This window comes from Opisthorchis viverrini (genome assembly GCF_000715545.1).
Source record: "Opisthorchis viverrini unplaced genomic scaffold opera_v5_31, whole genome shotgun sequence".
NCBI classification, from domain to species: Eukaryota; Metazoa; Platyhelminthes; class Trematoda; order Opisthorchiida; family Opisthorchiidae; genus Opisthorchis; species Opisthorchis viverrini.
The window spans coordinates 199880-213742 of record NW_008751688.1 but is presented as its reverse complement, the minus strand read 5'-3'; the positions used below and the strand labels follow the sequence as shown (position 1 = coordinate 213742).

The window sequence follows — 13863 nt, the reverse complement described above, 5'->3', positions numbered from 1 at the left end:
ATACATTGCTCAAGTCCAGGCACATGTTACAAAGCGACTCCACAAATTTCGCAACAGATCTCTCCTTTTCAAGGGACGCAAAGCGAGATTCCAAGAACAACACATACTCCTCGCGTGCCTTCCCATCAGTAGTACCCCCGTTACATCGGTAGCTAAATAGTGAATATGACTAAATAGTCGATGATTTATTCTGCCATAGATATGACTACATTTTCCCATTTCGGTATCCACAATGACTGTTCTCTTTATGCTTGATAGGCACTTAGCAAGTTACAAACTGACTGAAATCAAGCGTTGCAGCGGTTTGCTTTTGACAGACAGACATCATAGTCACCGGTGTTTTTTAATTCTACATCTTTTGTCAGTCAGAGGAGCAATATGTTAACACACGAAGTCGTGCACATCGATCAGGAACTTCGGCTCCACCTTCTATACAAAAGAAACTTCTCTTGAAATAACGTTATATAGGTAGCCTTAGTTGCCATCGACCTTCTCGAAACTGGCCTGTACACTTTTCGTCACCATTTCAAGCAGTGTCATCACAACTTGCTGCAAACCTCAAGCTTCCTTTATTTGCCAAAATGATGATGCATCCTAATAAAAATAGCCACCAACCTCGCCGAGACAATGCGGAAAATTCTAAGTCATACGAATATATGAATAAAACGAAACGACACAAGCTAGCCCAAATTTTATCCTGGATCTAATTAGGTTAAGTCAAGCGGATCACACAAGCGTCACACATCAGCACAGCAGCAGACTGGTGAACCAAATATATTGGCGTGATGATGTAAACTGTTGAACGCTGATAGGTGTTGAATGTTCTGCAATTTTTCCTCTGACATTTCTGACAGAACTGCAGAAATTCTGTGCTCCTCAATAAAGAAAACGGAGTCGAAAGCCAAATATTTTATCAGTGCTGGTAATCCTCACCAAAAACACAAAGTCGTACGGTATGGTTTTAGCAATGTTGTGGGGTAAAACACAATTATACATGTAACACGAAGCCATCAGGGGTTGAAAAGATGCTCCTCAAATAACTCCCGGGTTTGACATTTACGTCACGCGTGATATGCGGTACCCTCCTAATCCCAGAATGCATATTACAAACTGCTGTAAAAATAGTGCTATATATGGAACAGTTTGCCCTTACGATATTGACTGACAATTTCATTTAGAACAAAGATTTAACTCTGTCACTGTAGTGCATATCTGGTTGTCTTAAGTCGCTTAATAAGCTAAACATATCTTTCCTACGATTGTATCTGATTCAGGAGAGCCGCGGAGAATAACCTTCGACAAACAGGTGAATTACGTGAATTGGCTTTGTTGATAGGTAGACTTATTTAGCGAAAGATCGTTTTATCAAAAGCCTACTCACAAAAACCCTGGATTTTTTGATCGCGCACTTCTCTTGATTGTGCAAATTGGAGAAGAATAGTCTAAATAAAAACTGAAGACAGTACCAAATGTTGGGGTAGGCACACGGATGGATTTGCAATACAATTTATTTGGTAAAAGTCGGTGCTTCACTCCTATCCAACACGTTTGGAATAGACTTTCTCAGTGTACAGAACTCCGCCTATCCTGGATGTGATTTCTGCTGTCCAATGAAAACTAAATATTAACCATCGTCAGAACATTTAGTTAGAATCGTTCGATCCATTTCCGGTGGTTTTATGCACTTCCTGTTGAGGCCAAGTGTTCCATCGACCTGTATAAGTGAAGGTATCTCGAAGATTTTGGTTTCGTAGATTTTGACCAGGTGACAGAGGTGTTACTCTGTTTTCCAGAATTTCATCTATGATCGTTTGTAACCAAGCAAAATTCAGCTCTGTAGACAACAGACTTCAAATTTCCAACAGTTTTAAGCAAGTAGTCATTGGATGGATGTGCCATCACAAAAAAATTACCGCAGACAGAGCAGGTGTTGGGCTTGTGGGGTCCAAGCATTTCCAAGACGTAGTCCAAACGGAATCACAGTCAAGGTCATTCGGCAGTCAACAATTTTTTGAACATTAATGCGTTTCAAAAAGATTCGCTGTTTGGGTTGTGTCTACAAGGCAATCTACATTTTCTCTCCTTACCTTTTACATATTTTCAAGGAAATGTTGCATAACGGTGGATATATATCATACGGGGTTTGTCTAAATCCTCAACTAAATGTTTAATTACCGTGAAATCTAGTTTCGCACTTCTGTTTAAACCCAGGCAATTCTGCAGCGCTTTTGGCCAGATCACCCGAATCCAGATTGCGTAGTCCAGCAATGGGAACAAAGAGTCGCTCGATTCCAAAATGTAAGAAGAAAAGGTGTGGAGGAAGCAGTGAAGTCTAATCTTATTTCACTACCCTTTAAAGCTGATCCACCACTCGGGGAACTGCTCAAGGCCGTCACTTATTCAAAAAACGAACATATTATCAAACTGCCCGAAACTGTAGGAGGTCGTCCACCTGGTCATGTGGCCGGCGAGGGACAGCGAGACAGTGGCTTTGTGGATGCAGGCGCTACTCCAGAAGGTGATGAATTGGCAACATTTCCAAGAAGCAAGCATGGCGAAGAAAGATTCCCTCAAATGATGGACAGAATGCCTGGGGATGATATTAGGACCGGGCAACCACCTTCATTGGAATATAAAGAAAGACGGAGCAAAGGGTGAGTCAACAACAATATATTTAGCAACCCTGTCCTGGCAGGCTCAACAATAACTTGATGGGCATGCCGAAGCCAGGCTTCAGAGACTTCAGACCAACCAAAAATACCACTCAAATAAACGCTCGTTCACCTGTTTAAATATCTGGAACATGCTACCAATTAGTGGTAACAGGTATGCCTATTAGTTTGGGGATTCGAGCTTCACATCTCACACGCGCGGCTGACGGTCTATAGTGAAGGTAGTGCTTGAGTCCGGACGCGTTCATTTAGTATGGGACAGCTAGTATGATCAACCTAGAAAAAGAGGTCATTTCAGACATGAGTAGTGAGGAAACATGGAATATATATAACATACATATATATGTATATAACGGACCTTTACTGTCTATAGAACATCAAATATGTACTTTCCATTCCCGTATAAATCTGCGTTCTGACACTTCCATGCGATTAGATGAACGGATCTTTAAGTGCTGAAGCGTTTGACATGAAAAAATCCAGCATATTATGAACATATGTATGCTTTCAGTGCTGTAAGTATAGTGCAGCATATTTGGATAAAAACACCAAACTGAGGTTTACGTGCGTTTCTCAAAGTGGATATGTTGGATATTTTGTATTTTTGTCGATCGATCTAGCCTTCTGCTTGTTTCGGACTGCATATACAAACGGATTGAGAAAGAGTAGTAGCAGGAGAGAGAATCCCATGGGACGTTTACCATAAAACGATCAAACACTAAAGGTTTCGTTTTACGCTAGTAACCACGAAATAAATTATTCCGCTTGTTTTTCAGGAGGAACACTGATTTCCTATCATCCACTAAATGTGCTCCATCCGTACCTCTTCACGGAAGTGAAAAATTCAGGCCTATCTATGCCCACTCAACCAGCCCGGCTGCAAGTCGTCGCAACCTCCCTTCATTACATGCAAATCAAATGGGAGTCCGAATATCCTCAACCAGCCAGGTTGCATTTCGTGCAATCAATTTGGAATCAGCGAGAAATCATAGCCCCGCATTTCAGAGCATCAAAAACAGCACTGAACGTAACGCGCCATTTTGTCTTTCAGGACAGCGAGCAGGCAATAAACTGCAACACTCAGCTACACCAATCAGACCAATAATTGATCGTGTGTTCCGTGTAAGTGCTCTGCCATTCACTTTAGTGTAGAGTGCACCTACTTATTCAAAAGAAGAAAAATGTAATAGTGCTCGTCCTATTGTCTGTTTTCTAACTCTCGCTTGCCCATGTATCCGACCCTCCGTCAACGTGCACCCTGTTACTTGCTATACACATCACAGCGCACGAGGTCAATCGCCAGCTGTTGCGTACACACTTATTACTTCCATTATATTATGATAAACTGGTGTGCGTGCACGAGGGAACATGTATATCTGCTTTGGTACTGAGAGTATGGTCAGAAACGTCCATGCAGGCAGTGACTTCAGTGGCGCTCTATTTTTCATCAGTCGCCTTGAAGTGAAACTGTCAAAAAGCTCTTACAACTGAATTTCCAATTTTTTCTAGAAACTTATTGCAAGTGACGTTCGACTGAAATATGTATGGATAAACTTTAAAAGAGAACATGCAAGGGGCTACCTAACAAGAAAGGAAAGTGGGAGCACCCAACTCGAGCTATGATTTCAAAGTTATTTGTCCTCAGTTATAACTTGTTCACCTACTTTAAGTATGCTTGAAGAGAATCAATGTCAGCTACCAAATCTACACAAACTCAACTCAGTGAAGATAGCTCCTGAATTCCCTTAATTATGCATCTACAGCTGTTCCCACAACACGGATAAAAACGTGATGCATACGAAGAAAGTGGAATTCTCTGATCAGAAAATGTATACGCTACTCAATCATTTGCAAACTAATTCGATGTTAACTTGTGTCTTAATAAATGATAGATAAATTTGTCATTTACGATATTCTTCTAGAAAATATGTTGTGACATCTCGCACCAACAGAAAAATGAAACGGCCTCTGTATAATGGGTTCAGGTGGAAATTCAGTTAGATGTTTAAGTGGGATTTCGTTGACTCTGTTATCAACACTTACTTCAAGAGTGAGTACATTTCGCTGATAGGGTGTTCAAGCAGCGCATAAGATCGAGGAGACCGCGCAGGCTGCGCCGGCTCAATGATTTCTAAAAAGGCGAAAACGAAGCCAAATCTACACTAAGAGCTATTCGTAAGATGTCTATATTCTCGTAACTCCTATCTGAGGATAAGAATTATTTGCAACCCACAAGTAAGTTTCGCCCCGGTGGTTCGTGTACTCCCTTCAGCCGTAGATCAGATGGATCTGTTTGCTGACCCTGGCACTTCACTCACACGTATTGTCCTAGCCCCTACGTACTCATCTATTTTTTTTGGTTACTGGTCAGAATGCACTTTCCTTGGTACGTTTGAACTGTTCGCCGGGATAATAAATAGACTTGCAAATCACTGTAGATCAATTTCCACACTCGGCTAACAGATCACTAGCCATCTGATCAGGTACCAGTGAATGCGCCCAAGTATCGGTATTTCATCACATTGCCAATAATATTTCCGGAAGGAAAAACGCCTTGACACTGTCTCCGCTGCTGAAAAAGTAATGGGGCATGTAGTAGGCGGATCCTGGAAACGGCGGTTTTATTATTTCTTGCTGAATAGAGAGCGAAAGAAAACGGTGTATATCCCACAGGATGATTATTTTAAGGAATTCTGTCGGCACATTCAGCCAACAAAGCCAGTATAAAAAACAGAAGGTAATATATTACGGATGCGAATCTATCTATTTTCGACATGCGGCATCCTCTGTCTCATCTGACAAACGTTAGCTTACGTGGCAGTAATTTTATGAATTGCATTCATACATTTGTCATCTGTAAGTTGGATTGTTTGCGTGGATATGGAATGGATTTGAATAGAAGCAGATTTAGGCTCGATTCAGTCGGCTGAGAATCTGAAAACGCTTATTCGTAAAAAGAAACCAAGAGTTGTGTGTGTTGGAAAATTAGCGCAAATGTGGTTACAGTGAAACATTTCGTGAACTTATAGGATGAAGCCGACAGATTTTGCTTCCATCAGTAAATATCAGGTATCCGAATCTACAGCAATAATGTATCCATACTTCCGCAATCCATGGACTATGATGTTATCTTGAATTAGCCTTACCTTGTTTCCAAACAGGTCCATGAGATGAAGCAGATGGTGAATGACGTGATGTGGAAAGGCATTAACTTCAAATCATGGATGCTAAGTTTGAATGTTGGATGAAGTGGCTCCAGTCGCACTGGGTACCTAGATATTGTCTGCATTGGTGCAATATGCTTATGAACATGCATGTGTGGTGCCACCTCAGGCTCAATAGACAAAAACTTCAAACGGAACTGTCTGGCCGGATTGCCGTGATGGCTCCTTCGATCTCAATTTTGAGCTCCACTTAGTCCGGAGAGCCGCCAAATCCCCCACCGAAGGAAATTACTGTAAAATAAATTGATATACGTTGGGTCACGTATTTTATCTAGGTTTTACTGACCCAGTCGTATCCAGCTTAACCGGTCAAACATATTGAGCATGAAAATCACGGACGGCCAACCAACTGAGCACGTTGTAGTTTATCTGCATGTGGAAGCATAGCCAAAACAAACAGGTCCAGTCACCATCTATATGTCACCGCCTCCTTACGGGCAATTTGAATTGGGCTGTCTGCTGCAACAGGGCCGACCTTGGAATTCACATCCAAGTGAACCAGCTTGATGAACCACCTCAACCCCAGTTCGGACTTGGCTTACAAACCCCACCAGGCCAAGTGTAGCTATTGGATAAAACATGCAGTTACAGGCTTCGAATAAAACCGTTTACAGCTTGTACGTGTTACCCTCAGTCTGTTTGACAGGATGAGTTGTGGGGCACGTGATACTTGCTTATTACCAGTCTATGATCCGATGACATTAGTCCACCTTGTTCTGCTTCTTGACGTTATTCGATACAGTCACCCATGCTTATGGTTTTGTTTATTTGACCGGCTCAACTCAGGATAAAAACGGAAAATTATCGATTATAAACCAGCATTTCCAGGTAGCCTTAACCCGATATCCGTGGGTGTATTTTTTAAAAGTAAAATTCATTCTCCTGAAATGACGTTTCTGTACTATGAGTAAAACTCACTAAAAAGCCTTTTCGATGTGTAATGCTGACCACTTCTTTAGAAATAAATCATACTTCAGCAGAGACTTATGTTGATTTTGTTGCTTTGTTAGTTATTTCTCAGTTATTGACAATTTGTAGAACCGGCATATAGTAACGTGACACTTATCCGAAAACTGATTACTAGAAGAAACAGGCTTTAAATAAATCTTTGACCCTCTGGAGAACTGTAATATGGGCTCCGCTTGTGGAATCTCAAAGAGGCTGATTAGACATCTTTTGGGACATTTAAGTTTGCTAACTCAGATGAACAAGTTAAACTCGACTAACTAAAACTCAATAAATTTTTATTGAAGCCTTCTTTTCTAAATAATTCTTGGTTTTAATCGGCTACCCAGAATCGTCTGACAGAATAAAACTTCGTAACATTTTGTTGACGCTAGGGTTAACGTTGGGGTAACACTGATAAACGGACCACAAAACAGGAGCAGTTTTAGGACCATTGATTATCCACATGGCATCTGCATTGGATCAGAAATNAATAAAACCGTTTACAGCTTGTACGTGTTACCCTCAGTCTGTTTGACAGGATGAGTTGTGGGGCACGTGATACTTGCTTATTACCAGTCTATGATCCGATGACATTAGTCCACCTTGTTCTGCTTCATTGACGTTATTCGATACAGTCACCCATGCTTATGGCTTTTGTTTATTTGACCGGCTCAACTCAGGATAAAAACGGAAAATTATCGACTATAAACCAGCATTTCCAGGCACCCTTAACCCGATATCCGTGGGTGTATTTTTTAAAAGTAAAATTTATTCTCCTGAAATGACGTTTCTGTACTATGAGTAAAACTCACTAAAAAGCCTTTTTGATGTGTAATACTGACCACTTCTTTAGAAGTAAATCATACTTCAGCAGAGGCTTACGTTGATTTTGTTGCGTTGTTAGTTATTTCTCAGTTATTGACAATTTGTAGAACCGGCATATAGTAACGTGACACTTATCCGAAAACTGATTACTAGAAGAAACAGGCTTTAAATAAATCTTTGACCCTCTGGAGAACTGTAATATGGGCTCCGCTTGTGGAATCTCAAAGAGGCTGATTAGACATCTTTTGGGACATTTAAGTTTGCTAACTCAGATGAACAAGTTAAACTCGACTAACTAAAACTCAATAAATTTTTATTGAAGCCTTCTTTTCTAAATAATTCTTGGTTTTAATCGGCTACCCAGAATCGTCTGACAGAATAAAACTTCGTAACACTTTGTTGACGCTAGGGTTAAAGTTGGGGTAACACTGATAAACGGACTACAAAACAGAAGCAGTTTTAGGATCATTGATTATCCACATGGCATCTGCATTGGATCAGAAATTTCTCCTAACGTTCGTTTGACCCATTCTTAACAAACGTCCACAGCCTGCAAGAGTAGTCTTCTACGGACAACTTATCAGTCTTGCCTACGGCTGGTCTGGCAAGGCAGAGTCAGACAGATAGCTTCTAGTTGGCACGGCATTTTCTTCAGGATTAGTTTGGTTGCACGTAGGTAGTTTCTATGTAGTCCATTATGAATATACTTTGTCGTTTCTGTAGACAAGGAGAATTGTGTTCCTCAGAGCTAAGTAAACAAAAGGACACAGTCAGCCAAGTCAAAATAAGATTAGTCTGCCACATCTGAATTTCGTTCAACCAAAGCCGTAAATCACGTTGGTTTTTTCAGCAACGGCATCATACATTTGACCATCATCACCATAGTAGACATGGCTGGTTAGACCATGGTGCAGTATCAATGCGCAATCATTCTGTTTGAAAGGGAAGCACTTTTCTCTAATACATTTCCTATGAGATGACTGCGTACCAACCTGTTTCGCCCATAGGCTCACCGTTTGTTTTTACAGAGGGTTGCCACTTTTCAAACACAAAGTTACTCAGTTTTTCTTGAGACGGGAAGCCCTGTACACCTAACCAGCCTCTGGCCCTGTTACTGCGTGGAAATGCTGGGTTTTTACTGGAATCCGCTTACCATCATGACAGCAGCCCGCTGGAGCCCTACGGTGTTATGCCACTGAGCGCTATCTACTCCAGATATGAACTAGAAAATCGACATTCATGGGATGAAACTGTATGTTGTGCAACTCGAGAACTCGTACCGGCTTCTTGTGTAAACTGTGAACGCCTGAGTTTTTAAATAGAGTTACAAGACTTCACGAGCAACTTAGGCCAACATTGTGTGTGAGAAGATCTTTGTTCGTATGGCACTAACACGCATTAAGTTTATGTCCTATGGAGCTCGAGGTAGCTTAGGAGGTTAGGTGCGAAATTGTCGACCTGAATGTCCATGGTTCGAACTCAATCCCGGTATTGCTAGAGTTTATGTCTGGGCTTGGGCAAACTTGCAGCATTTCAGCTTGCGTGTTCCTTTCGGGTGACATGGCTGCTAGGCACCTAAAGGGTGTTATTAGTGTTATTATGTGGCATGTCCAATTTTTTTGCGTAGAGAACACAATGACCTCACAAACTCCATTCAAACGACTACAGTGGGATGAATGTGCTTGATTTGAACTTGAAGCGGATTTTCTCATCTTCCCTCAAGAAATCAAATTGTGTCATATTTTTAGCCAATGTTCGCCAAACAGAGCTCCTGTTTGGAGTGACTACGGCCAACGACGTTCAAAAGCAAAATAAGATTTCATTCGTTGGAATACTTTGACCAAACAATAAGGTCAAACAATAAGGTGACTTAGTGTTCGCTTTAAAGCTGTTAGAATCCATCACTAATCCAGTAGAGGGCAATACGATTACTACGTATGCCTTGGGAATTCCGAGCCAAATTCGGCTTGAAGAGTGGTCTGTTTGGTGCCAATAATAAGCGTGGTAGAGAGAGGCATGTTGATGATATTTGTCAGAGAACGAAGTTTGGAGGTAGGTTGGCGTTTCTCAAAATAAGTGACTCTAATGACAGCTTAAGATGAACGCGTGTTATGGCCTAGCATGAGTAATAGTCCTACTCCGCGGTGAGAATTTCCCGAAAGGTTAATGTAGAAGTCGTACTGTAGTATCAGACCGGTGACAAAGTCGCACCGGAATAAAAAGCACCAAAAGATAAGGGGGTGACAGGATAAACATGCGTGTTGGTTGCTGTTCAAGGGGATAAACAACAGCGTGCCTAATATCGGTTACTGGAATGGCGCTTCAGCTATCATAGTTTATTTCTGTTGTTATACCAGTCAGAAATTCTAATCAAATGGTTACATCTTTGTTGGGCGAGCGACTGGCTTGCTCATATAACTGACACGGCTCCAGGTCCAATTTCATTCTGTTTTATGGAAGAATTTTTCACTATTGAAGTCATTCGAATGTCCGTAATGATCTCGAGGAAAACTCTAGGCCTTGCTAAATGAGATAACCTAAATGAGTTTCTCAAACCTGACTGGGGTAGGCTACTGCTGAAAGCTTTCGATAAATCTTTCAGTGAGGAAATCTTATCCCTTGCAAGGATAATTTCCGGAGATGAAGACCGTAAAAGCCCATCAGTAAAGTGCTGGATGACAATTTATAATTGAAAGACGGCTGTGTCCGAACATTCAGATATTAGTGGCGATGTCAGCTCTTGGCTAGAGAGCACTGTCTCAGATCTCTGTGGGAGGGAAGGTGCAATGACAGTCCTTCCACGACCACGCAAAACGTTCTTGTTTCTGCAGGATTGTTGCACATGCTTTTAGCTTTGTCCGCTTTTGGAACTATATACATTCCTTTCCAATGTACCACACACGACGTGGTGACCCGGAAGTGCACCTGAGTGATTTAAAGCAAACATTAAGAAAAATTTGTGGCATGCGCACACTGTCTCACCTTACTCCGCCAGTGGTGCAGAGTTCTTGAACTGTGAAACTGAGGTAGTTTGTTTTTCTCTCGACTACATGACTTTCTTTGGAAACAGCTTCATGATAAAATTGTTGNGCAGAGATATACTCCCCACAATATATATATATATATATATATATATATATATATATATCTTGAGTGCTTACATGCCTTTCTATAGGGAGATTTCGAATGAGTCCTCTGTGTTTTAAATCCCAAACCATAGTCTTCTGAAGTGGACTAAATAAGTTCTGTCGCTTATCTAGTAATCATGTCACTGTGTTCTTTTTATTTTATCTTGTTTCTGGGATAGCGCAGGCTTGTTTTTGCTGCAGGATAAGAAAAAATACTGATGTAGTTCAGTAATCAATATACTGGGGTATCAGGTTACTTTTTCAGGCGGCAATCAGTGGGATACTAAGCTTAAGCTTTCTGGTGAGGTTAATTTTACTGTCTCCGTGACGGTTCAGTTGTTTACTGTCTGGCTTTTCCGTTTCGGATATCGACGTGATTGTGACATGTGAGTTTTCAAGAACGAAGGTGTGGATCTGGATATGTACAGTGCGACTGCCTCTGTTGTACAGTGCGGCTGCCTCTGAGAATACAGTTGTGAGCCTACGGGAAAGACACTATGGCAATATGAGCGCACATTACCGCAAAATGAAACATATAAATGGTACACTGCGCTTCGGATGGTGTGAGAGGCTGTCTCAGAGGCCTTCTTCCAGCGGTTCCTTGAAATTTGGCCTTTGCTGTTTGCACATTCTGAGAGTGATATCTTATTGAGGGGTTTACAGATGGAAGTGAAACGCTGCGACACTGTATTGTAGTGATATATCTTCGCCGAACGCTCCTTTAAACATTACTTCAAACGCTGTTAAAAAACAAATACAAATACTCCAAGGAGATTTTGAAATGTGAACCGAGATTTTCTCCCTAAGGTGAAGTCAGTGTATCCACGAAATTCTCAAAACACAGCAGAGATTTGACACGCTTAGGAGGGGTGTGCGTGAACGGATAATAAACTCTGGTGTTAGCTTGGACTTTGATATTTGTCCTCCATTCATGCGATCTATGTTACGTCGTTACGTAAAACAGCCACCCTAGAATGAAGGCGTATTATCAGCAAGGACCAGGCAGCTTATGAGAATCATTCTTCATTTATAAGTTAAGTATAGTTTGAACTAATTTTTTTATTTAAACCGCCAGTGTCTCGCTGCAATTGATGGCTTTACCTGAACTATTAACCATCTGGTTCGTCATGAAAAGACTGGACCTTACTGTGGTATGACAGCTTGTGTACTTTAGCGACCCACTGAGTTATACTAGGGGGTATCCGTGTAAGACTCGTAGTCTCCCATACCAGGTTTGCATGTGGTTAGAGGTCCGACTAACGCAGTCTCCTGGTCCTTCAGGATGGGACTGGAACAAGTGTGACGACTTACTTAGCAAAAATTGGAACTTCATTGCAGTTTTCGCCAATAATCGCTGCCTTAGGGCGAGGCTTTTGAACCAAAGGCTTTGGTGGAAGGTCCTAATCGTCTTCCTGTCTAGGTTTGGGACTCCTGGCAATATCTAAACACACATACAACCACGTATTGCACAAATACAGATGAACCCATGCCACATCAGCCTTCGCCCGGTGCCATCAGCCCGGTCGCCTTACCTGCTGCTTATAGCAGGGCGGGGAAGCGAAAACAGGCTACTCATGACGCTTTCCTTTTCTCTCTTTTACATACTTTTTATTCCTCATCTCATCACCTCAGTAATAACCATTTGCTCGTGAGACCAACAGTGGGGGCGGAAGATTTCTTTCGTCCTGCATCGGTTTTGAAAACAGCATTTGCACGTCATTGGGCACCGACATTCCAAGGCCCTTCGAAATCAATCTTCAGGCCTCGATGACCAGTCTATCTGGTCAACTTCAATACCCACAATTTGAAGAAAGCAGGACGACAAGCTACTGTTGCCCTCACACTTAACTCACTTGACACTGATGTGTGTTCTGTATCAAAAACAAGAATTGCTGCGTTGGTTAGGCCACCTATCGCGTATAACTAACCACTGTTTACCGAAGTGGGTGTTGTATTTCCCGCGCCCAGTTCAGAGCATCGGAAGCAGAGAGGTGGCGAACCCCTGACCTGGCAGAGTGATGTGCTACTCGCCTTCCAGCATGGGGATCTCGTGATTCTCACTATGTATAGTTAGAGATGCCGCAAGATTTGGCTGCTAATGGATGTTAATGGCGTTCTTCCCGCAAGGTTTGGCTGCTAATCGATGTTAATGGCGTTCTTCTTGTCAGCTTCTATCCAGACTGCCTGAATAAGTGTCCGGAGGCGCATGCACCTCGGACTGATGTAGAAAGCTAGCACAACGTCCCTTTCTCGTCCACTTTTATTCCTTTTTTCACAATCTTTCAAATAAATCATGTTTGTACGGCAGCAAAGCATCAGTATGCGGCACTAATGTCGCGCTATCGGTGATGATGATGATGATGATGATGATCACGATGAGGATTAACTATCCGGTTGGATTCTTTGTCAACCTTACACTAATTTATTGTCTTTAGAATGCTGATTCCCCCACATCCTTTTTTCACAGCCATCTGTGCCTTGAAGAATGCAACATCTTAGCAGCGACAAAAATGAAGTAACTGAAGCCAGCAATCCAACAAGCGGGACGCTAAATAATCGGCCACTGCAAAACCCGTTTCGAGGCATGTTCAGGACGGCTTTGCTTTGTCATTCTGGAGCTAGCTTAGACGTTATTTTGTTAACTGATAACCACTATTCAAAAGTATATCGAATGAAGAGTGTGCAATGTTCATGATTCGTAGAAATGGATGCAACTGCGTTTTACCCCACAACTATCGGTATTTTTGGCCTCTACGTATTCAGAAGAGCATTATAACTAAAATCGTTAAAATAATCTTCAAGAGTGCTATCGGATATTTTGTGCCATGTGTGTTTCGTATACAGTAAAGTTTTGACCACTGAACCCGAAAAGATAGAATATAAATCTTATATATAAAAGACTTGATCAAAAAGCTCACAGAATAACTGTTCCAGAATAAAACCAAAGCTTTGTTGCTAACTAAAATATCTCTCATTGAAATGCACGGTAGCGAGAGCATTCATTTAGCATTTACTAGTGACATCCGATATTTCATAAAGAAAACCACAGGTTATTTCACACAATAA

At 41.6% G+C, this 13863-nt stretch overlaps 1 protein-coding gene across 1 annotated transcript; it reads left to right on the top strand.

The window, feature by feature from the left end:
• Positions 1-2361: 2361 nt before the first annotated feature.
• T265_13037 (hypothetical protein) lies at positions 2362-3794 on the top strand (the record flags this gene model as incomplete). Its single annotated transcript, XM_009166881.1, has 2 exons — positions 2362-2654; positions 3449-3794. Coding segments are annotated over 2 exons (639 nt in total), but the record flags the coding sequence as incomplete, so codon positions are not given.
• Between the last annotated feature and the right edge of the window lie 10069 nt (positions 3795-13863).